The sequence below is a fragment of the Phasianus colchicus genome, chromosome 7 (assembly GCF_987193195.1).
Source record: "Phasianus colchicus chromosome 7, bPhaCol1.hap1.1, whole genome shotgun sequence".
Taxonomy (NCBI): domain Eukaryota; kingdom Metazoa; phylum Chordata; class Aves; order Galliformes; family Phasianidae; genus Phasianus; species Phasianus colchicus.
This window is the reverse complement of record NC_143442.1, coordinates 36632301-36655032: the sequence shown is the minus strand read 5'-3', so window position 1 is coordinate 36655032 and position 22732 is coordinate 36632301. Positions and strand designations below refer to the sequence as shown.

Genomic DNA, 22732 nt, shown 5'->3' with positions numbered 1-22732 from the left:
CTATTTTTAAATCATAGTTTTGGCATAATTTTGTTCATCAGGGGTGTAAACCGTGTAAGTTATTGCTAATTAAATTAAGAAATAAGACTGAGCATAGTTTAAAAAAAAAAAGGTATGTGTGAAGGGAAGTGGTATTTTTCTTCCCTCACTGTGTAATTCAAACTGCATGTAACTTCTGAGAAGATATTTTTTGTTTTTCTCTTTTCCCTCTCTTCGTGTAATTCAAATTATATGTCACTTATGTAGGATGAATTTGAAGATGAGAAAAGAGCATTAATACGTGACCAGGAGCAAGTGTTAATTCAGGAAAGGGAGAAGACACAGGCTGCTTGCCAAAAGGAGAAGGAGACGTTATCAGCACAGCTAGAGGAAAAAGCAGCAAGAATTATCCAGGTGTGTGGAAAATATTTTAAACTTAGATTTCAGCTCTTCTTTTGCAGCTGTATTTTAATACAGTGCTTTCATCTGTCTCAAGGTATATATACAAGGAATGAGTGCGTAGTTCTGGTGGCTGCTAGTTTTCAAGGTGCAGTATATTAGGGACTTACAGTATGATGGTCTCTTAGCTGGGATGCTACAACTGTAACATGGAAATTAAAACTGAACAGTAGTTTGAAAACTGCCCTTTTGTAAGAGGTCAAATGTTAACCATTTAGTTTTCTGTGTACTGGTGCTATCTGTACTTATTGCATTGTTTTCCCAACAAAATAGTGCTCTACCTTTTGACAGACCAACATACCTATAATTTGGGGGTATGTAGGACAGGTAAATGGGAAATTGCCAGAAGTGGCAAAGACAATATTTGTTTGCTAAACAAAATAAAATTGTATGCCTCCTGTAAAGCAAATCTCTTGGCTATAATTTAGATTACCTAGAGATCTTAAGATATGGAGGACAAGCATGGAAAATTGTGTTTGTCTTAATTAGGGAACTTGCAATGGTTTTTTTGAATAACCAAAATAATGGCTTTGAGTTCTCAAAGCAGAATATATTAATATTTTTTGTCTTCACTTGCATTTCAGAAGGCTCTGATCAAATTGTAAATTTGGTATATTGGAATATTTTGTTGTTGATGTACAAATTCATATAGATACTTATTTATTCTTTTAATGGAATAGAGGTGCCACAAGAACAGAAGTGTAAGGAGAAAAGGCATATTCTAGAAAGTCTTTTTCATACACGGCTTGTAAAGGGACGAAGAAAAGTACCTGAGAATGATCCATACTCTGTCAGGTTGCTCTTCAAGTTGGTGTGCTAGTGTCAAAATTTGTGCCTTGGTCATCGCTTTGCATTTTTAAGGTGCGAACAACAAAAATAAACTGAAGTATAACAAACTTTTTATAAGCTTTTGCATTGCTTCTGTGCGCTGAGTCTGAATGCAAATGAGACAACTTCCTAAAATAAAATGTACGTCAGAAAAGGAGAATGAAAAGAAAAAATCCAATTTTAGTCTTTCTGCTGCCCTTTATTTCTAGTACTTCTGGAAGCAAGTTTGCATTGCAGAGGTGATTAGGTAAATATACAGAAACTTATACAGGGTAAGAGTGAAGTTCACAGTCTGTGCAAAGTGATCATCGTTGTCTGTTGCATTGTTATTGAATTTTCCACAGCTGGAGAAGAGAGTGGAATCTTTAAATTGTGAAATAAAGGAAACCAACTGTGAACTGGAGACACTCATAGAGCGACGAGACAGAGAGAACCAAGAAGGAGGGAATTTGGTAGCCATGTTGAGATCTGATATTGAGAAGTCCAAAGATGAAAGGTTTGTCCATCTTGGGGTAGATAGTACTTAGTAGTTATTTATTTTTCTCATTTTTTATAAATAATTAAGTTAAGCTAGCTCAGAATAACAAAGTGAGATTAAGATGATGGTATTAACTTTGCTAACCTATCTGATATGGAGAGCATGTTTTTTTTTGTTTGTTTTTTTTTTTGTTTTTTTTTTCCTCCCTCACCCCACAGTCCCTTGTAGTCTGATGGAGAATTTAGTGTTTTGGTTTCACCACTGTCTATAATCCTGGCAAAAGCTAGGGAAGCTTTCTGTATCCTAGGGAGTGCAATCTAGATTAGTTTGATTTGTTATTTGAACATGTGGATTGGAGAGAGGCTGACATGTTGAATAGTTTTCCAGAAGAATTCCTTTTCCACACTTTTAAACACAAACCAAAAACTGGCTTACTGTTTAGTTGTACCGTGCCAGGGCTTAGTGGATCTTCCATCCCATTGTTTGGCTTCCTGTAGGATATTAAAGTATGACAGGCTACTTGTTCTTGGGTGTTCTATGCCTGACTTGGATATTTCTGCTATTTGTTCAAACTGCCATGAACAAATGTAGCAGAAATTGTTCAGTGTTACATGCCTCAGAAGTACTATCAATATTTTCTTCAAATTAAAATTCTCCACATGTGTAATTTTTTTAGTCTGCTTTGCCAGGACACCCCTATTTATTTTGTTGTCACAGGTACTATGGTAATAAATGTCTTCTCCCTGCTGATGCTTCCATAAATACGGAGAAAACAGATTTTAATTTGCTGAGCCTGCATCTGTGTATTGTTTCTTCTGTTGTTTTCTTTGTTTTTGGGTTTGTGTGTGTGCGCGTGTAAAATATTTGAATCTTCTTTACTGATAATTGTTAAACAGTGGCAAGGTGTCTGTTTCAGACTGTCAGGTTTTCAGTATGATTGAAGTCTCTAAGCGCACATGACCTTTGCAATGTTTCATGTGCTTCTGTTCTAGGAAGAAAATGCAGGACTCATATCAGTGTCTTTTGAAATGGCTTATGGAGCTGGTGAAGGCCACAATTGCTGTTGAGGATCTTATCTGTAGCAAGATTGGTCTTTGCCTTGATAACAGCATGGCTTCTGCAGATTCTATGGAAAGTCACAGTATTATGGAAGAAATAGGATTTTCACAATACTTCAAAGCTAAAGAAAAATGTCACCTAGAGAAAGGTGAGTGCAAGTTTACGTAACTGGAAACAGTCAATTGATACTCTTGAATAATGGTTTTGCATTTCGTATTACATGGAGGAAGCTCTCAATAGGGATATCTCTTGTTGCAGTGTTTTTATGTTTCCAAGTTTTTCCACACTTAAAGTAGTGTATCAGTGTATCTTAACTTCTAGTAGCAAAAATACTAACCTGTGTCTTGATAAGGCTGAATGGATAGCAGAGCAGGGAAGTTGAACCTGATGGATACAGAACTTCAGTTCCTGATGTACAAGCATATTTCAAGGCATTGCAAAAGACTATTGATTTGTAAACATCAAATAACTTAGCATTAACAAATTTTTCACCTTGTAATATATCTTCTGGGCTAAGAAATGTTGTTGTCTGATGTCAGTTGTTATCTGAGTGATCAGTTCTGTGTCATTTTTCTGTGCATTTAAGTAGCTTGCTTGTTTTCATTAGATGAACTGCTTGATGAAACTCTCACAGAACACAGCCAGCTGTCTCCAGTGACTGAAGAGCAGTATGAGTTGAGCCAATACTTATATGAAAGTGTTTTTGCAAAGCCAGAAATGGCATATGAAAATGAAGAGATGATACTGAAAATTTGTGATCGTTTGCGCACTGCAGTGGAAAGACTTCTGGAACTGGTTACAGAATCAACTAAGCAAGTAAGATACGGTCTTTGTCTGTATAGAGGCATAACTACTCTAAAAATGTGAGCTCTGACTTGAGGCTTATATATGTTAGCACCTTGTAGGACTGGCTTCCAAGAGGAAAAATATCATGCCACATCTTCAGGCAAATTATAAGTAATACAAGGCATGTGCATCTCCTGCTTCTTGCAGTGGATAAGTTGTCCTTTATTTGAATAATTCTTGTAACTGAGACTTAACAGTTTTTTTCTTTTTACAGCAAATCCTGTGTGAAGGAGATAAGTTAGTTACCTTACAAAAATTTAAACTAGAATTGTAGGTTTGTTTGCTAACTTCTGGAGAGCAGAATTAAGTGTAATAAAACCTCTCATAAATAAGAAAAATGACATCATTGCTTCTTCAACATTGATAAACAAATAAAAGAAAATTCATGTTAAAATGTGTTAGGAATATGTAGAGCACAGAATCTTTAAGGTTGGAAAAGACCTGTAAGATCTAATCCAACCGTCCACCTACCACCAATGTTGCCCACTAAACATATAACATAGTACCATATCTGTACATTTCTTGAACATTTCCAGAGACAGTGACTAAACCACCTCCCTGGGCAGCCCACTCTTATGCCTGATCACTCTTTCAGAGCTGTTCTTCTTAATACCCAACCTGGACCTCCTCTGGTGCAACTTGGGGCACCTCATCCCCTCCTTTCAGGTAGTTGTAAAGGGCAATAAGGTCTCTCCTGAGACTCCTCTTCTCCAGATTGAACAATCCCAGTTCCCTAAGGCACTCCTCATAAGATTTGTATATGTCTCATCACCCTTCTCTGACTATGCTCCAGAGCCTCAATGTCTTTCTTGTACTGAGGGACCTAAAACTGAACACAATACTCAAGATGCGGCCTCACCAGAGCAGTGGGATGATCGCCTCTCTGCTCCTGCTGGCAGCACTATTTCTGATACAAAACACAGTGCCATTTGCCTTAGACACCTGGACATGCTGTCAGCTCACATTCAGCTGAGTGTTGACCAACACCCCCAGATCCTTCTCTTCTGCACAGTCTTCCAGCCACTCTGCACCAGGCTTGTTGTATTGCCTCATAACCAAAGTGCAGAACTTGGCACTTGATCTTGTTGAACGTCACCCCAGAACGTCACCCCATTGGCTTCAGCCCAGCAATCCAACTTATCCAGATCCTTCTGTATCCTACCCTCAGGCATATTGACACTTCCTGCCAACTTGTCATCTGCAAACTTACTGAGGGTGGTCTCAATCCTTTCATCCAGATCATTAATAAAGATATTAAATAGGACAGGCTCCAATACCAGCCCTGGGGAATACTACTTGTAACTGAACCGGCTGGATTTAACTCCATTCATCACCACACTCTGGGCCTGGCCATTCAAGTTAGTTCTACGATTATTAAATTTAAGTGCAAGGATGCCTTAAATTGCAAGTGATTCAGGAGGTCAGGCAACTTGGCCGAGAGGAAGGTATTTCTCTTTATGCACAGTAAAGAAGCTTCTGTACCTAAGGATGTTTTGTGATGAAACTACAGATAAGTGAGTACAGGGAGTCCCTAAAATGTCTTGGGCAAAGAAAAACTAATACTACGAAGAAACTTCAAAACCTGGACCTTAATTTTTGATAACAGTTATGCAGTAAGAGAAGGATTTGGGTTTAAATACATGCAGTTATTTTTACAATGCATCTGCATCCACAATCTAATCCACGGGAAAACTGTTTATTTTTAGCTGGAAAAAACACATGAAATCCATGCACAATTTGAAGAAGAATTCACCCGCCGAAATCAGGAGACTGCTCAAGTGGTTAGTCAACATAAAGAACTAATGGAGTGCCTCAGTGAGGAAAGTGAGGCCAAGAATCAGCTGGCACTAGAGCTTCATAAAGCAGAGGGTAAGAAAAAATGAAAAAAATTCAACTTATTCTTCCAAGCATCTATGGTATCTTTTTGTGCTTTTTGTTGTTCTTGATTTGCCTGTCTGTAATATATTTTTTTGCATTTCAAATTAAGTTACTTGAAGCATGGGTCATTTCTTGCAAATCTAGTACTTAATCCTTAATCCTCTGAATCAGAATTACATTTCCCTCGGACAGCTGTGATAGTCCTATACTTATACCATTGCCTGTGTGTGAAATGCACCATAATTTTAAAAACAAGTTTGCATGTCTAAACGTGGGAACCTGGATTATTGAAAAGAAAATCAGCCCACGTCTGACCACAGAAGGTTTCATCATGAACTAAAGCAATATTTGACAGCAGTACAGGCATAAAGAGATTCTAGAAGAAACAGGAAGGCTAAGGTGGTTGATCTCAGTGCTATCACAGACAGAATATCATCATCCTTATTCCTGTTTATGAAGGTTAAGATTGGAGGTATGCTGATTTGGTCTGTATTCTTTATGTTTTTGCAAGGGAATCTTTGGCTTCCATGTTCTGGGATTTAAGTCCTTCAAGTTGAACTTCTCTCCCTAATCTTGGGAGAACTCCCTAAGCTTTCTATTCATAGAATCATAGAATGGCCTGGGTTGAAAAGGGCCACAGTGATCAAGTTTCAACTCTGCTGCTATGTGCAGGGTCACCAACCAGTAGCCACATCCAGCCTGGCCTTGAATGCCCCACAACCTCCTTGGGCAACCTGTTCCAGTGCATCACCACCACCCTCTGTGTGACAGACTTCCTCCTGATATCTAACCTAAACCTCCTCTATCTCAGTTTAAAACCATTCCCCCTTGTCCTATCACTATCCACCCTCGTAAACAGCTGTTCCCTCTCCTGTATATATGCTCCTTTCAAGTATTGGAAGGGCACAGTGAGGTCTCCCCAGAGCCTTCTCTTCTCCAAGCTAAACAAGCCCAGTTCCCTCAACCTTTCCCAATAGGAGAGGTGCTCCAGCCCTCTGACCATCTTAGTGGTCCTCCTCTGGACCTTTCTTGTACTGGAGGCCCAAGACCTGGACGCAGTACTGCAGATGGGGTCTCACAAGAGCTGAGTAGAGGGGGACAACCAGCTCTCTCTCCCTGCTGGCCACCCCTGTTTTAATGCAGCCTGGGATATTGTTGGTCTTCTGGACTGCAAGCACACAATGCTGGTTCATGTCCAGCTTCTCATCTACCAGGATCCCCAGTGTCCTTCTCCACAGGGCTGCTTTCAAGGGGTTCTTTCTCAGTCTGTATAAACAACTGGGATTGCCCCAACCCAAGTGTAACACCGTAGCCTTGTTGAACCTCATTAGGTTCACATGGGCCCATTTCCCCAGCCTGTCCAGGTCCCTCTGGATGGTTTTTCTTCTCCCCAGTGTATCAGCTGCACTGCTCAGCTTGATGTCATCTGCATACTTGCTGAGGGTGCACTCAGTGTCATTGATGTTGAAGAGCACTGGTCCCAAGACCGACCCCTGAGGGACACCACTTGGTGTCTAGCCTCCACCCTGACACAGAATCACTGATCACAACCCTTTGGCTGTGTCCAGCCAACAATTCCTAATCCATAGAACAGTCCATCTGTCAAATCCACACCTCTCCAATTCTGAGAGAAGGATGTGGTGAGAGAGACCATTTAATAGCTTTGCAGAAGTCCAGGTAGATGACATCCACCACTCTTTCCTTGTCCAGTGATGCCGTCACTCCATCATAGAAGGCCACCAGTTTGGTCAGGCAAGATCTGCCATTGGTGAAGCCGTGCTGGCTATCTTGATTCACCTCTTTGTCTTGTATGTGCCTTAACATAGGTTCTGGGAGAATCTGCTATGTGATCTTCCCAGGCACAGAGGTGAGGCTCACCAGCCTATAGATCCCCTTTAGATTCCCTTTTTCCAGTCACCGGGGACTTCACCAGACAGCCATGATTTTTCAAATATGATGGACAGCGGCTCAGCAACCACATTCAGAACCCTGGGATGGATATCATCTGGTCGCATGGACTTATATAAATTCAGTTTCATGAGGAGGTCTTGGACTTGTTCCACTGTTACAGTGGGATGGAATCTCTCCTCACACCCTCAGCTGGAGGTTCAGCGTCCTAGCAGACATGGGAAGCCTGAACACGAGTGAAGACTGAGACAAAGAACTTACTGAGCACCTCAGCTTATTCCTCTTTAGACATATTCCTTTAGGCTTTCTTAGTCTCTCCAGCATCCTGTTTCCTTCTTTTCTATGAATAATTTGTGGATTTCTTGGGCTCTGAATGTAGCACTTGCTCTTACTTTCTGGAAAAATTCTGTTTCTTTTATTCTCTGAGCCCAGCAGAGGATGTGTTAGGCTGTCCTATAATCTGAGGTTATTCCAAGCCATCAAGGCTTAACAATATATATATACATTCCACTTCTTTTGTGGCAATTTGTGACGTGACAGCCTCATAAAATGTATTAGAAAACATCATTTTATTCCTTAGAATGTTTCAAAAAAAGTCTAGCTACAATGTAAGTTTAAGTAATCTTGAAATTCCTCCTTTTTCTATGATTTTATTGCTTGCATTAAACTGTTTACTTGTGTTTTCAAGTTATATTTTTCCAGTAGATGCGTTTGTCTGCTACTTTACATACATTCTAACTTGACATTTTAGGCATTATTGAAGGCTATGTTGCAGAAAAAGCTGCACTGGAGGAGGCCTTGAATCTAAAAGAAGAATCTGAGCGTCGCCTTGTTGTGGAGCTGGAGAATATGCGTGAACGCTTCCAGGAACTAACTCAGGAGCAGGCAATTCTTGGTAAGGAGCGGGTATGACAACAGTAGTGAAAAAAGAAAATTGCAGTGCATTATGACTGGAGACCAAAGGCAGCATTCTTTGGTTTGGTGGCTTAGTGACCAGCCCCATCTAGTATGGAATTTGTCAGGGTCTTCCTGTAAAAAAAGAAAAAAAATAATAAAGCAGCTTTTTATATTTTTCCTTCTGAGAAGACAGTACTGTTAATGAATAGTACTAGTTTGTAGCAGAAATGCTAAGTCATGGCCTGAACCAATGATTGAGCACCTGGTGGGAAGGCAGGGCCAACCAAGAGGATCTCAAGTGCATACAGTGCAATGCAGCTGAGTGACTGGAAGGGCTGGAGCCAGGATCCATCCCTTCCCAGACCTCATTTAAGTGTTGGCAGTGGAGGCAAGGATATTTCTCTGGAGATCCCTGTATATCTGAGGCCTTCTGAAGATAAACAGCTTTCTTCCTTCATTTCTGTGTCCGTGGCTGCTGCATTTGGGCTTTTCCTCATTTGCTGCAGCCAAAGCACTACCCCTATTATCGCTGTGCTTTTCATCACGTTTGTAGTGTTACGTAGTTAGAAATGGAAAGCATCTGAGGGGAGGGGAGGGAAAGAAGCTGTCTGGACTTGGTCCTAAGCAATTGGCTCTAGGTGGCCCTGCTCAGGACAGAGTGTTGGACCAGATGTCTTTCACACATCCTTCCCGAATACAACCAATCTGAAAATAACTGCAGTGAATTTACAGTATCAAGTGAAAAAAGAGATGAATTTGCAGATTCAAGGCTTTTGGCTGCTTTCATGGTGAAGTTAGCTTGATGATGGTAGAAGAAATAATGTACTCTAGGAAGAACATTTGAGTTATTAAAACAAGAAAATATTGATAATATTAACAGTATAAAAGTAAGTTTTAAACTTTTGCTCTGTTTTTTGGCCTTATCCTGTCAAAATGATACATATTGTCAGTACTGGGGACTGGAAAGATTTGAGTGATCAAGCCTGTGTAGGTAGGTTTCTAAAGGAAAGAGCATACTTTGAAGAACTGAATGAGAAGCTTCTCTCACCACGGTCTCTCCAACAAAGTTATCTTTCACATTTCTGTAGAGGGTTGACTCACCAAAGAGCAAATGAGAGCCACCAGAATGCCAAATCAATGAAGTCTACATAACTTAACTCCTCCTGTCTTTGCTCCATTGCTGCCTCAGTCCCACAGAGCGTGTGATAGGACTTAAGCAGGCTATAGAGAACTTCCATAGGGAGCTGGTGGTGAACTCTTCAACATACTGAATGGACTCTAATAACACTCAGTGAATGGTGGTTGGTGTTATTCTGCTTTACAAATTAAGAATACGCATTTTTACACTGACAGCAGTGATTTAGCAGCAATACAAGAAATCTTAATGCAATGTACATATAATACAGTGTAACTTCTTTTTTGGTTCATAGAGGAAAATTCAAATATGTTACGTGAATTGCACTGTGCAGGAACTCAAGACTAGATTATGTTGCTTCTTAGTCATTTAAATAGCATTATGTAGTTTGACTGCTTGAGTTTGCACCCTTAATATCGTTTTAATATTTCTATAAATGAATTTCTGTGAAATTCTATCTTCCAGTAGAGATTTTATTATTTGACATCACTGCCTTTCCATTACTGCTAATGCCAAGATGAGCCTTCAGATACGTTGCATAGATCTGTACTGTCTGAGCCAGCTATATAACAGATAGTTCTGCATCTCTCCTTCTTTGGTCAGGAATAAAGGCAGCAGGAAACAAATTTATAGTGATTTTTTTTTCTTTCTGCTGTTGGTAGTAGAAGATTGTAAACTTCACCACTTTTGAATTTGGGTCCATGACCAATAGTCGTCTGTTACGGAATTCTGCCTGTCTTTCAGCCTTACTGTATCACTTCTCTGCAATTCTTGTCAGCCTCTCATCTCTTCCCTACCTCATCTTCCCTTGTTCCTCTTGCTGCTCTTCACCTTTTTTCTGACTGGATTCCACCACTGTACTGATCTTGTGGGTTACCATCCTTCCCTGTTCTGCCATTTGACTGTGCCCTCGACATTTCAAATATAATGCAGTCAAAATACTATATTGTATTGTACACGTGTCAATATTAAAAGTTGTCTGTCTGAGCTCTCATTTGACATCTCAAAAGCTTACTATTGAGGAATAGTTTTTACTATTGAGGAGGAAATTGATTAGAGATATCACACAGGTTGTCCTGGCTTTAAAAAAATCTGCCATTCTTTGCCACAGTAAACAGAGGAAGAAGTAGGGGAAAAACTATCATTCTTGGTGGAAAGATGAAAGAACATTAAGAGATTCAGGGGCTGTAATTGATACTGAAGGCAAGTCATGCTTGATTTATGAAGGTGATTATGGCATGAAAGGTTACGTCCCAAAGGAAACACACAAGATTATTTTCAGATACTGTTGAACACAAGTACTTCTGGCTGTCATGGAACTATATGACAGATTACGAAGACTGTAAATCTGTGCCAGTTCTTTGAATCCAACTGGATTGAATCCTGCTTTGAGTACGTTGATAGAAATTAAAAAGGGGTTAAGGCATTAGATATTCCATCTCAGACTGGGAGATACTGAAAAGCATACTAATTCTTTTATAAAATGTCTGACTATCCAAGAATGTTGCAACAAGCTTGCACGATTAAAATATAAAAGGATTTTTGTGGTAGCTGCAATCCAATTATAGACATGGATTAACATACAGGATAACATATAGGATGTGTCCTAATCAAGAAGTATGTTTTTGCTGAATAAAAGGTAGGCACTATCTGTATTATGCGTGAGTTCCTCATGGCAACTAGAGAAATATAATTTAATGGATAGATCAGAAAAATGGTAGATCAGAAAAAAGAAAGGGAGGGCAGAATGATGAAGGCTAGTTATAGGAGCAGAAAACAAGCAAGACATTTATAGAATTTTACCCGACTTCTAATGCTGATGTAAAATTTGCAGACACCAAATTCAATGGGGCATCTTTTTTTTCTAAATGAAAATGTATATACCTAGCTCCTGAGAAGCAAACAAATCTGATAAATCCATAGCTGCCATGATTTGGTTATTCTAGTCTAAATATTGTTCTCCTAACAAGTTTTTAAATTAAATTTCTTCATACGTATGTGTTCATGTATTTGCTAGTTCTGTTCCCTAGGTTTCTTTTTCCCCAAAGAATGTGAGCTAGAGAAATGTTTCAGGTGAATAAGGAAGAATTATATAGTTTAATTCCATTTAGAGCTGCAATGCTGCACTGGGCTGACTTGGCAGTTATGATACTTTTATTCCTTCTAACCATTCAGTTCTCCCTCAAACTATTTTCATTTAATATATTTTTGGTAACCACCTCAGTGTCCAAAAATGAATTGCTGTTGACTTTAGGAGAGAGAAAGTCTAACTTGTCTGGTTAGAGTGTCTGGGGATTGCTGTTCTTCTGGTAGTTCATTAGAACTCATACAGTTATTTCTAACGAGTTGTGAGCACTAAAATTCATCACCTTTCCCTCACCTCAACTATCTATGATACTCTTCCTCTAGTTTGGAGGATTTTTAGTACGTGGAAAGAATAAGTAAGAGTAATATTGTGTGAAGTTGTTTGGCGTGGCTTATTCCTTGGAAAATGGAGCCCTTATTTTTTTGTTTTGTAGTACTAATGTGCGTAGAATGGCCTTGCTAATAACAAACAGTTAGAGCTTGGCATTTGCTACTTGCTGATGATGTGGGGGGAGAAGTGTGCTGGGACATTGCCAAGTGAAATTGCATGATTTGAATTAGTGTTAATAAAATAATGTTTTTCCCATGAAAATGCAAATCTCTGATCTGATGACCCAAGCCTGTTGCTTGAAACTCTATTCGTATACCAGAGGAACATGCAGTTTAAAAACAAACAAACAAAGAACCCTGAGGAAATTGTTCAGACAGACTGCACTTACAGAGACTGAGTAGAAAGCAGTCACCAATTTTGGCAATGTTTTCACTTCCAAGTGAAAGCTATTATTTTTTTCTGCTAACTTGCATTTCTGTATGAGGAAGTGGCCATGACTATTTATTTGAGTTTTATCTAATCAGCTTTTTGTTGCTTGAAAAGCAATAGTTCTGCTTTTGAAGTTTAAAAGAAGCCATCAGCTCATTAAGTACCACATTACTTATGATATGGGAGGAAAAAATTCCTGTGCTTGCTTTCAGAAGGGTCAGCTTTTCAGTTGGGCCAGTCCACACGTCCTTGCTGTGTGTCTGCATACATCTGTATGCAGTATCTGCTTTACCCTCTGCTGAGCATTAGGTGTTAGTGGATACAGGGGGCGGCTATTCTATTCCAATCCCCTACCTAGCAAAGCAAAGCATTTTATAGAAGATAATCTCTGTTGTGCAGATATGGCATATATTACTTGCACAGTTGCTTAATAGAATTCAGACTGTCCTTGGGACCTGCTGTTTCTGAGATAACTTGCTTGGATGTATTTCTTGGTGACTGGAGTCTATAACAGCTTGCTGACCTCCATTCTTCTTTTGTCCAAAAGGTCTGTGAGGAAATTGCTGTGGTGGAGGCTGTTCAGCTACATGATTCTTCTAGTGTGTGTGTTCAGCCAGAGCTCCAGTTACAGCCACAGCTCCGTGAATGCTTGATTTGGAAGTGCTGGATCTTAGTTCATGTGATTGTTCAACTATAATACAGTGCATTCAGAAAAGGTTAAGGAGCGTATAGCACGTTGCATAGTTGCTGTTAGGCATTGGGGACAACATGATAGATAACTGTGAGCTTGTAAAAGCAGTTCTTACTTGTAATGTACTTGTGGGCTGTAAGTCAAAGACAGAAATCACATAGCAGCAGTACAGCTTTTCAAGGTGTGCTGCATACATGTATATCTCTCTCACCAGTGGTTCCTTAAAGTCCTTCATTTATTCTGTTAGCTGAAAGTAAACCTAAAATGGTAGGTCTAGCTTGCAGCCAGTGTATCTGAGTGTGAGGGGGGGAAGGGCACTTAACTGTCTCACATGTACTCACTGTGTACTGTCTCACATGACTGCAGAAAGAAAATGCTTTTTTTCTTTCAATGGTGTGTTGTGCTCATTGACAATGCACATGTACAAGAAATAACTGGTAAGCAATCTTGTCACTGAGAAGTTCTGTATTTCAGCTGGTTTTGAAAGCTACCGAGGGCACTTAGCGAATCCAGCAAGTGGTTAAAGAATCAGATACGTTTCTGTTTCTTATTTAATTAACTTTTTAGCTTTAGTTTTACCGTGTGTATTTTGGTATTCTTTTAATGCAGAGGAAGCAGAGTTGCTACAGTGAGAGACTGTGGTGACTGAGAACTAATTGTCTCATTACTGAACCTCTTAGTTCCCAGAAACAAAAACTTTGCAGTCTTTGTTCAGTCTATTCAAGTGTTTCTTATCATTACTACTGGGACAGTAGTAATGGGTGTGGGTTTTTTTTTCGTTTGTTTTTTGCAGAGGTTTATAACAGGAATTTAGGAAGGAATTGAGCAGAAGTCATGTGAATCGATTTGAGATGGCCAGTTTGGTTTTATTGCTGTCTAAAGTACCTGAACTTAGTCTTATCAACTCTGGTTCATTTTTGTACCCTTTGCTGATAACATTGCTGTTTTTTTGTTCTTGTTCAGGTCTACTCAAGGAAGTAGAACTTTTAGCAAAGGAGAAATTGGAACTTGAGTGTCAGGCAGAAAAGGACCATTCCAACTTACGCTCTCAAATGAAAGTTCTGGAGATGGAACTGGAAGAACAGCTGCATAGTAATCAAGGCCTGACTAAACAATTGATGGAGGCTGCCGAGTTAAAGCAGCAAATTGAAGTCCTTGAAAAACAGCTTAAAAACCATCGACAGTTCATGGATGTAAGCAGGCTATATTCTCATGGCTTTTAGGTGATAAATACTTCTCCTAGTTTGTGATTGCAGTGGTCCCTACAATACAGTGCATGTTGTTTTCTTCAAAAGATAAGACTGGTGTGTTCTAGTCTTGAAAAAGATTAGAATTAAAAAAGAGTATTGAAAACAGGATTGTTTTTCAGTAGTACTAGACATATATGTATATATTTTCTTTTTATTAATTGCTGATGGTAACTTGTATGTGCATTGGAGTTAAATTTTTTTTCTTTGTCTTTCCCTGTAACTTTATCTAAGCTTTCAGGACTGCAGTAAGTTTCTTGTCACTTGTAAGTGAGCATGGCTTCTTTACAGCATAAAAAAAAAAAATGAAATCCAAGCAATGAAACAACAAAAAAATTTCTTTTACGCAATAATTTAGTGAAATTTAAAAGTTTCTAAAAAGTATTTTACTTATTTCTGGGTTGATAGGAACAAGCTATAGAACGAGAACATGAACGTGATGATTTTCAGCAAGAAATTAAAAAGCTGGAAGAACAGTTAAAAATTTCAGCTAAGCTACAGACTTCGGGAGAGCCCAGGGAGTATGGGGTGAGTGAAATCATGTTTAATGGCCAAAGGAGTTAAATGCTGAAAACTGTATCCTGTTTGGTGACTGGCTCTTAAGGGACTTCAGTGCGAGAGTACTTGCATTACTTAGAAAGAAGTGTTTTATTTGAGCACATGAACAAGTTTCACAGTTCATGCATCTGTTTTAAATTAATTGTGGAGAACACGGATACTACTCTACAAAGGACAACTTAGGAAAGGCTTCTGGGTTCCAGACTTGTTGTATTTATCCAACTACACTAGTTGTCATAAAAGATATTCTGTGTCCTTCTGGCTTGTCCTATTTTAAGTTTATAAATTAGTCCTTTTGTTCATTTACTCATTTATTTGATACTTGGTTTCAAAAATTAACTTGTTTTTTTTTTTTTTCCCTTTTTTCATAAATGAACATTATACAGAACTATGACTTGATTCTACAGGTATGGAAAACAGCATGAACAACTCTTTAACCTTTCTTTCCTCTTCTTTCAAACCCTTCTACTTAATTAGATACACTTCTGCTTTTTTCTCTTGTTCATGTGTCAAGTCTGCTTCAGTTTGACTTAGAGATAATGTACATGTTTTAGAATGACATGATCTTTTCAGGGCTGGAAAACTGCTTTTATTTTAATTTCTTGTCTATAAGTACTTTTTTTTTTTTTTTTTTTTGGATGAAGTACTGCATCTAGCTCTAGGACCCCCTGCACAAGAAAGAAGTGGACCTATTAGAGCAGGTCCATAGAAGAGCAACAAAAATGATTAACAATCACTTATGAAGATAGGTTGAGGGAGCTGGGCTTGTTCTGCCTGGAGAAGATTGGCCTTTCAGTACTTAAAAAGAGAGGGTGTGATTTAAAAAAAAAAATATATATATATATATATATTTTTTATTACTATTATCATTATTATTTTTTACACCCTCTGATGTGATAAGTGGGAATAGTTTTTAACAAAAAGAGGGGAGATTTGTGTCAGACATTAGGAAGAAAATCTTTACTCAGAGAGCAGTGAGGCCCTGGCACTGCCATCCAAGGAGCTTTTGGTGCCTCATTCCTAGAGATGCATAAGAGCAGGTTGGATCCTGTGGTGGGAGCAACCAGTCCATGGCAGGGGGTTGGAATTAGATGATCTTTAAGGTCCCTTTCAACCAAAGCCTTTTTGTGATTCACAGAATTCAAAGTCTGTCAGACTGTTAAGTGGCTTAGTAAAGCAGAAGTAAAGGAAAGTTTAATATTATTTGGTGTATCTATATCTTTCAAAAAGGAATAAAAACATAAATGGAAAAAGGCACAAGGGAAGTGACTAAGCAAGTGAAAGTGAAGTGTACATATCTGTACAGTATGTGCGTCAGAATTTAGACAGTTCCTACACAGCTGTTTAACAAAGCTATAATAGCAGTAATTACTTATTGCACTGAAGCAGTTCATTGTAGCTTTTAATTTCTGCCTGTAGCAATAAGAACAGATTCATGATTATTCTGTTTGCTATTCTCTGCACTCAAGGTATATATGAGTGGAATTATTTTGGGAATGAAGTGCTGACAGGTACTTGGAGCTGTCATGTGATTGTTTGCCATGGAGGTGAAGGCTGTGAAAGTGTTTTCTAATCTACAGAATTACAGCACTAGTTTTCTAGCAGTGTAGTATTTGAAAATATAAATTTCATATGTGAAGTGTTTTGGTGTATGGGATTCTGATGACTTCTGGCAAAATCTTACTGCAGTAGCATGTATTGCACTTTTAAAAGACTTGTCTATACCTAAACACTTTTCTGTATGGCCTATTTTGTGTTTGACACTTGTTTATTTACTGATAGCACAGGGAGGGCTTGAGATGGAGGTACAGATATCTACATCTATCCAGATTCTTCTATATAGACACATATATAATTAGAGATCTATAAGCAATTGAAAATGTAACAATAATCACTTTTCGTATTCTTAACTAGTCTATGATGCTCTGTTTATTGATTAAATTGTCTGTGTTCCTCTGTATTTTACTAGAGAGTGTGGTACTTTAGTACCATCTGTACAACAAAGATATCAAGTTCTATATTATTATGAAGTATTTTTATTTTATAATACAGTAATGAAACTTCTATAAAGTCAGTCACTTCTTGAACAAAGCTTTTATTTTATAATGGTGTTGACCAAAAAATTCTCTTTCAGTAGATTTTCCATTGCTTTCACTTCTGGGCATGCTTTCCATGTCCTTGATGACTTTATCAGATATGATATCGTCTGTCACACTCAGTTCTTTCCTGCCTGTCACCCACCAATGCTTCTAGCCCTGCCTTCACATTAGTTATGGAGATGAATGAGTTTTCCTGAGACTCTGTGCATGACTGAATTTTACTGAGCAAAATGTGAAGTTGTCATCCTTTATATATTTAAACACCTTTTAGTAAAGGAGTGCTCATTGTCTACGGTGGATGTCTCTGAATGGGAGGCATTGATTAAGTTACATATTTATTTTTCAGTTCTTGGTATTTTCCTATAAACTGGAATTCACTGAAGTAATGAAAATTTACTTCTGACGTTACAGAAATACATCCAATATTATTAGTAATAATCCATGTAATACTGAGGATTTTTTAATCTTAAAACATAAATAAAGCAAATAAGGTCCTTTTTGATGACCGTTGGGCCTTCAGAGTATACTTCTATGCAACGTTTGCTAGAATACTATAAATGCTAAACAAGAGTAGTCAAATTTGTATTTGAGAGCCTCTCCATTCAGAAAGCAAATTATCAGGAAGTTACTTTTTCATCCTTTTTCCATCTCTGATTTATCTATTGTCTTATTACTAGTTTATTCCATAGCAATATTCTGTCTAATAAACATAAAAATACTCTTGGTTCCACCTGGAAGCTTCTTATGTTGCCTGAGTATCAGTATAATGTGATTTCTGTATAGGTAGAATCTTTACAAGCAGAAGTAAAACAGAAGGTGGATGATTACAATAAGCTGCTATTAGAAAAGGAACAGAAACATCAAGAAATTACAGCTCGTGATAAAGAGATTGAAAAACTGGTGGCACAAGTACAAGAACTGGAGCACAGCAGTACTGAAGTCTCAAAGACTGTAAACTACTTGCAACAACAGCTTCAAAAAATGAAGAAAGTAGAAACTGAATTAAAACAGGTAATTTTTAAATACTTAACTAGGATAGGCATTATTCAGAGGTTGTCTTCGTGGGAGCTGTCAATAACTTTGTTAGTGTTCTTGGAGGCTATCCCTTGCATCAAGGAGTGAGACTATTGTGTTAATGGCAGCTATTACAGCCACAGTTTTAAACAAACTCTGGCTTTATGGACTTTAAGACTTATTTTATTGACAACTTGTCATGTTTGCATGGACCAAAGCTCTTTTGTTTCTCTGGAAGATCCTGAGTGGTAGCATTACTGAATGTAAAGTATGATGGGTATTCAGTAAGTAACCATGCTAAAATCATATCTGCTTAATCAGTAGCTCTCCTTGCTCTGTCTCTAGAGCCAGATCAATGTGCCCTGCTCCCAAAATTGTTGTGTTTTATATTTCTACCTCAGATTTAATCACAGCTTAAGTAATTGAATTACATTCAATTTATCAAAACTCTTGCCTTTCTGCTAAGCATCTGAGTAACCTTTCTTGCCTTATTTATGATATTTTTTTCCTTCCAGCAATTTTCCTTGGTTAAGTATTGTTCATGTGTACATCAAGTTTGAAGATTTGAGAGTGGCGTGATCTAAACTAAATTAACTTTTTCATTGATTATTCTCTAAATTGTTGCTTCCAACAATTCCAACTGTTTCTTTTAAAAATAGTGAACAAAGTATTTTTATTATAACTTCAGTTACATGTGATATGGACTAACTGGTTTCAGTTCATTAAGTACTACTATTGCAATCTCACTATTGCCAAATAGATGGTATCTGGAGAATTGTTTTAGATTTCTCTGTACAACAAAGGCATCAACGGAGTGGAACAAGTTCAGCAGAGTACCATCAAGATAAGATGGTTAAAGGGCTGGAGCAAATGATTTATGAGGAAAAGCTGAACAGGATTTGTTTAGCTTTGTGAAGGTCGTATAGATACCTGCAACCATGTTATGAGGTTATAGAAAGTGCAGAATCAGACTTGGAGGTGCACCGTGAAAGGAGGAAAAAATATAGGGGAAATTCCAACTAAGCGACAGAGGAAAACTGTCATACTGGGGGCAGTCTGTGCTGAAAGAGGAATTCAGAGTGGCAGTGGTTTCTCTGACTTTCAGATATCTAGAATTTGGCTGGCCAAGTATGTGACCAGAGCCAAGTTTGTACAGCTTTGAGCTAGGGCTCAGAACAGAAAGCTCTACAGACCTTTCCCAACCTCAGCTGTTCTGTGACTTTACACAAACATGCAAAAGCTTTATCTGTTAGCTTTCTGTATAGTTTGCCTTGAAGTGAATGGAGACCACAGTGCGGCTGTTGGTAAGTTGCTCTTGTGCCTGAACCCCTGGCACTTTGTCAGATAGGTTTTCCTTATTCATGTGAATTAAAGCCATTCTTTTACATCTCTGAATATCCCAGTAAATTGGTCATTCTCTAAAAATCCTAAACAAACCGAATTTAAACTTTTTTCAAGAAATCATTTCTTTAATTTTAAACGAAGTTACACCACTGGATTTACCAAATGTAGTTATTGTGATAGCTCATCATTAAGCAATTTTGTGCATGACGTAAATGTCAAATCAGCTCTAAGAGTGATTGTATGTCGCAAGATTTGTTGGTAAAAATACACTCAATATGAATGGCTGCTATGGATTTTCACTGCCTCCACAGTGCCAACATACAAAAATATACGCATTGTAGATAGAGTCTAGTGCTACTGAGAAATAGGCCTGGGAAGACCAATTTCTAATATGGCACAGTATTTTTTTTATGAAGAATGGTTACTTAACGCACATTTATTGGAACTATCTGTCCTGTCATCACATGCATAGAGTTAAATATTCCTTGTTCTTTCCTTGTCCGTCCAGTTCCTTTCTGCTGTTCGAGTTGTTGATACGTAACAGTGATGCTTTTTGTAAGGATTGAGCTTTGAGAGGTTGGGCCATAGTAGGTTGTAAGCTCTTCCTTTTGCTCCCTTAAGGAGCCTGCTAGCCCACGTTTTGGCATCAGGCAAAGAAGATACCTTGTTAGACCCTTTATCTGTATGGGCAGAAACATCTCTTATAATGATGATAGAGTACATAAAGCTCTGATTTTTGCCTGGGTTGCTGCTTGCTGTTGCTGGTTCACTGTCAGGACCTTAGAACATAGCAACGGGAGAACGTTAATGTCTCCTGTGTGCAGAACTCTGGGAACAGTATGGCACACACATAGCTCTGCTGTGTACTAAATGCAGGAACATCTGAGAGGAAGCGGCCTGGTTCTGCTGTAATCCATCTGGGTTTTCATGCTGTCACTGAGGGCTTTTATTCAGCGATCAGAAGCTTTGGAATGGTGTGGATAATATCTTGCTTGTGGTTGATGTGAAAGCTAAAAGATAGGCACCAGTGTTACTTGGGTTTTGCTGTGGTCTGTTTAGTCATGTCTGTCAGCAGGATTCCTGAGAGGCTGGCGAATACCGTAAGTTCCATATGATGATAAGAAAAGTTTTTGTTTCACCCTTCCTGGCAAACAAATATTTCTCTGGTAGGTGCTTTCTTACTCAAAAGTGTAGTTGATACCTTCATAATTTCTTGCTTTATCCTGAGAGAGAGATTAAGTGAGGATGACACAGCACTGCACCCCAACTGGCTGTCTCCCTGTAGTTTCCCTTTTCCTCCTGTGTGCTTTGTGGATTGGGGAGATGTCTCCATTGATGCCCGTCCAGGATGGCTTTCTACCCAAAGGGCTGCTGGCTGGAGGCTGGATGACTTCAAGAATTTTCTTCTTGAACTGAACCAGATCCTGAGAAGGATTGTGAGAGAGCCACAGAGGGAATTGAAGGAGAAGCTTTAAAAATAAAGAAAAAACCAAAAACATGATAGCTTGAGAGACCACACAATCTGACAGAAATGTAGTGCTGGTGCTTCATATGCTGATGTAATGTTATATTTTTGTAGGTGGTGTTTGATCTACCCTCCACCACTTGAATTTAATTAAATCTTCACCTCTTAAACTTAGCTTGGTAACATATGGTAACATAATCAAATTGGATATGGCTACAAAAAGATGTTTAGAGTATTAACCATATGGAACAGTGTATAATAGAAAAAGTATAGCATTAGGACTGCGTACTAGATTTTCAGAGGCTAAACTTAGATTAACAAGTGTGCTAAAAACATTCAATAGTTTTGCATTCCTAGGCCTTTGTAGAACATTGGAAATAAGTATTTTTTTTGTTCTTGCATTGGAGCTTTTCAGGCATGAAGACGTATTCTGGCAGGATTATTCTGTTTGATTAGGTCTATATATTGACTACAATCAACGCTAATGTAAAAGTTACTTTGCAGGATAAAGAAGCATTGCAACAGCAGCAGTACAACAATTTGATTCAGATCTCTGCCCTGCAATCTAAATTGGATGAAGTGAGGCATGGAGTACCTGTGGAAGGCACTTCTGACCAAGGGCTGAAGGAACAGTTACAGGCAGAACAGGAGTCACTTGAGAGAAAAGAAGGAGAGGTAATCTGTTCAGTTTCAGTGTTGTCTTGTAGACTTTGGATCACTCATGTAGTTCTAGAATCATTTTCTGCAGACTTGTAACTGAGAGTTTAAGCCTTGGATTAAGTTCTTGAATGCACGCATGAAGGTACATACATACCCACCTACTCACCCCCTTGTACTTATGCTGTATATTCAGATAATATCAGGTAATATTCACCCTCAGCAATTTTGCAGAAAACACCAGTCTGAGTGGTGCAGTTGGTATGATAGAATGAAGGGATGCCATGCAAAAGGACCTTGACAAACTTGAAAGGTGAGCCAATATGAACCTAATGAGGTTCAACGAGGCCAAGTGCAAGGTGTTATGTTTGGGTTGGGGCAATCCTAGATACATGTACAGACCTGGAGAAGAACTCATAGAGAGCAGCTCTGTTGAGTGAAGACTTAAGAGTTCTGGTGAATGAAAAACTTACCATAAACAAGGAGTATACATTTTCAGCCCTAAAGTCTAAGTTGGTCCTGGGCAGCTTCAAAAGAGGAGTGGCCAGCAGGGTAAGGGAGGTGATTGCTTGTCTCTACTCAGCCTTTATGAGGCCCAACCTGGAGTTTGAGGCCCCCAGCACAAGAAAGATGTGGAGCTGTTGGAATAGGCCCAGATGAGGGCCTCTAAGATGGTCAGAGGGCTGGAGCACCTCTCCTGTGATGAGAGGCTGTGTGAGGTGGGCTTGCTGAAAAAGAGAAGACTGGGGAGAGCTCATCCAGTTTTTAAAGGGAGATTATAAACAGGAGGGAAATAAACTTTTTACACACACTGATAGTGATAAGACAGGAAGGAATGATTTTAAACTAAAAGAGGGGAAATTTAGATGTTATGGGGAAATTTCTCACTGAAAGAGTAGTGATGGTCTGACACAGGCTGCTCAGAGAGGCAATCTTGATCTAGTGTTTGGTCTAGCCATTGGCAGGACTGCCTACAGCAGGGGAGTTGGACCTTGACGATCTTTGGGGTCGCTTCCAACCCAAGCCATTCTATGATTCTATTACATAATTATTTTTACGTGTGTAATATACAAATATACAGCCCAATTTAAGATGTTTGGCAACAACAAAAAACATGGATGATCCTCCAGTTTGTTGTACATCTTTGTTTTAAGAGCTGAAAGCTTCATGTCTCTCCAGAAGTCCTTCTTCAGGAGTCAGTAGTCCTTTTTCTTAAAGCGTTGAAACCTCGTTGCATAGTAGAGCAGGAGGTGGTAAAAAACTGAGGAATGTGTAGCTGTTTCTTCTCCTACATGTGTAAGTGTTCAATGCTCAGATTTTTTTTTTTATAGCTGTGTACTGGGAT

General features: G+C 38.7%; 1 protein-coding gene across 7 annotated transcripts in view; it reads left to right on the top strand.

The window, feature by feature from the left end:
- The window catches only part of PCNT (pericentrin), a 97585-nt gene that overhangs the window by 40853 nt on the left and 34000 nt on the right, over positions 1–22732 (top strand). For 5 of the 7 annotated variants that reach the window (XM_031604482.2, XM_090144581.1, XM_031604480.2 and 2 more), the window contains 11 exons: positions 247–393; positions 1611–1762; positions 2737–2951; positions 3411–3619; positions 5356–5518; positions 8187–8330; positions 13967–14196; positions 14659–14778; positions 15195–15215; positions 17691–17918; positions 21235–21405. In XM_031604482.2, the coding sequence (XP_031460342.2) occupies positions 247–393; positions 1611–1762; positions 2737–2951; positions 3411–3619; positions 5356–5518; positions 8187–8330; positions 13967–14196; positions 14659–14778; positions 15195–15215; positions 17691–17918; positions 21235–21405 (1800 nt within the window). The remainder of the gene's footprint in view (positions 1–246; positions 394–1610; positions 1763–2736; positions 2952–3410; positions 3620–5355; positions 5519–8186; positions 8331–13966; positions 14197–14658; positions 14779–15194; positions 15216–17690; positions 17919–21234; positions 21406–22732) is intronic. The other 2 variants (XM_090144582.1, XM_031604479.2) reach the window with 1 other exon arrangement.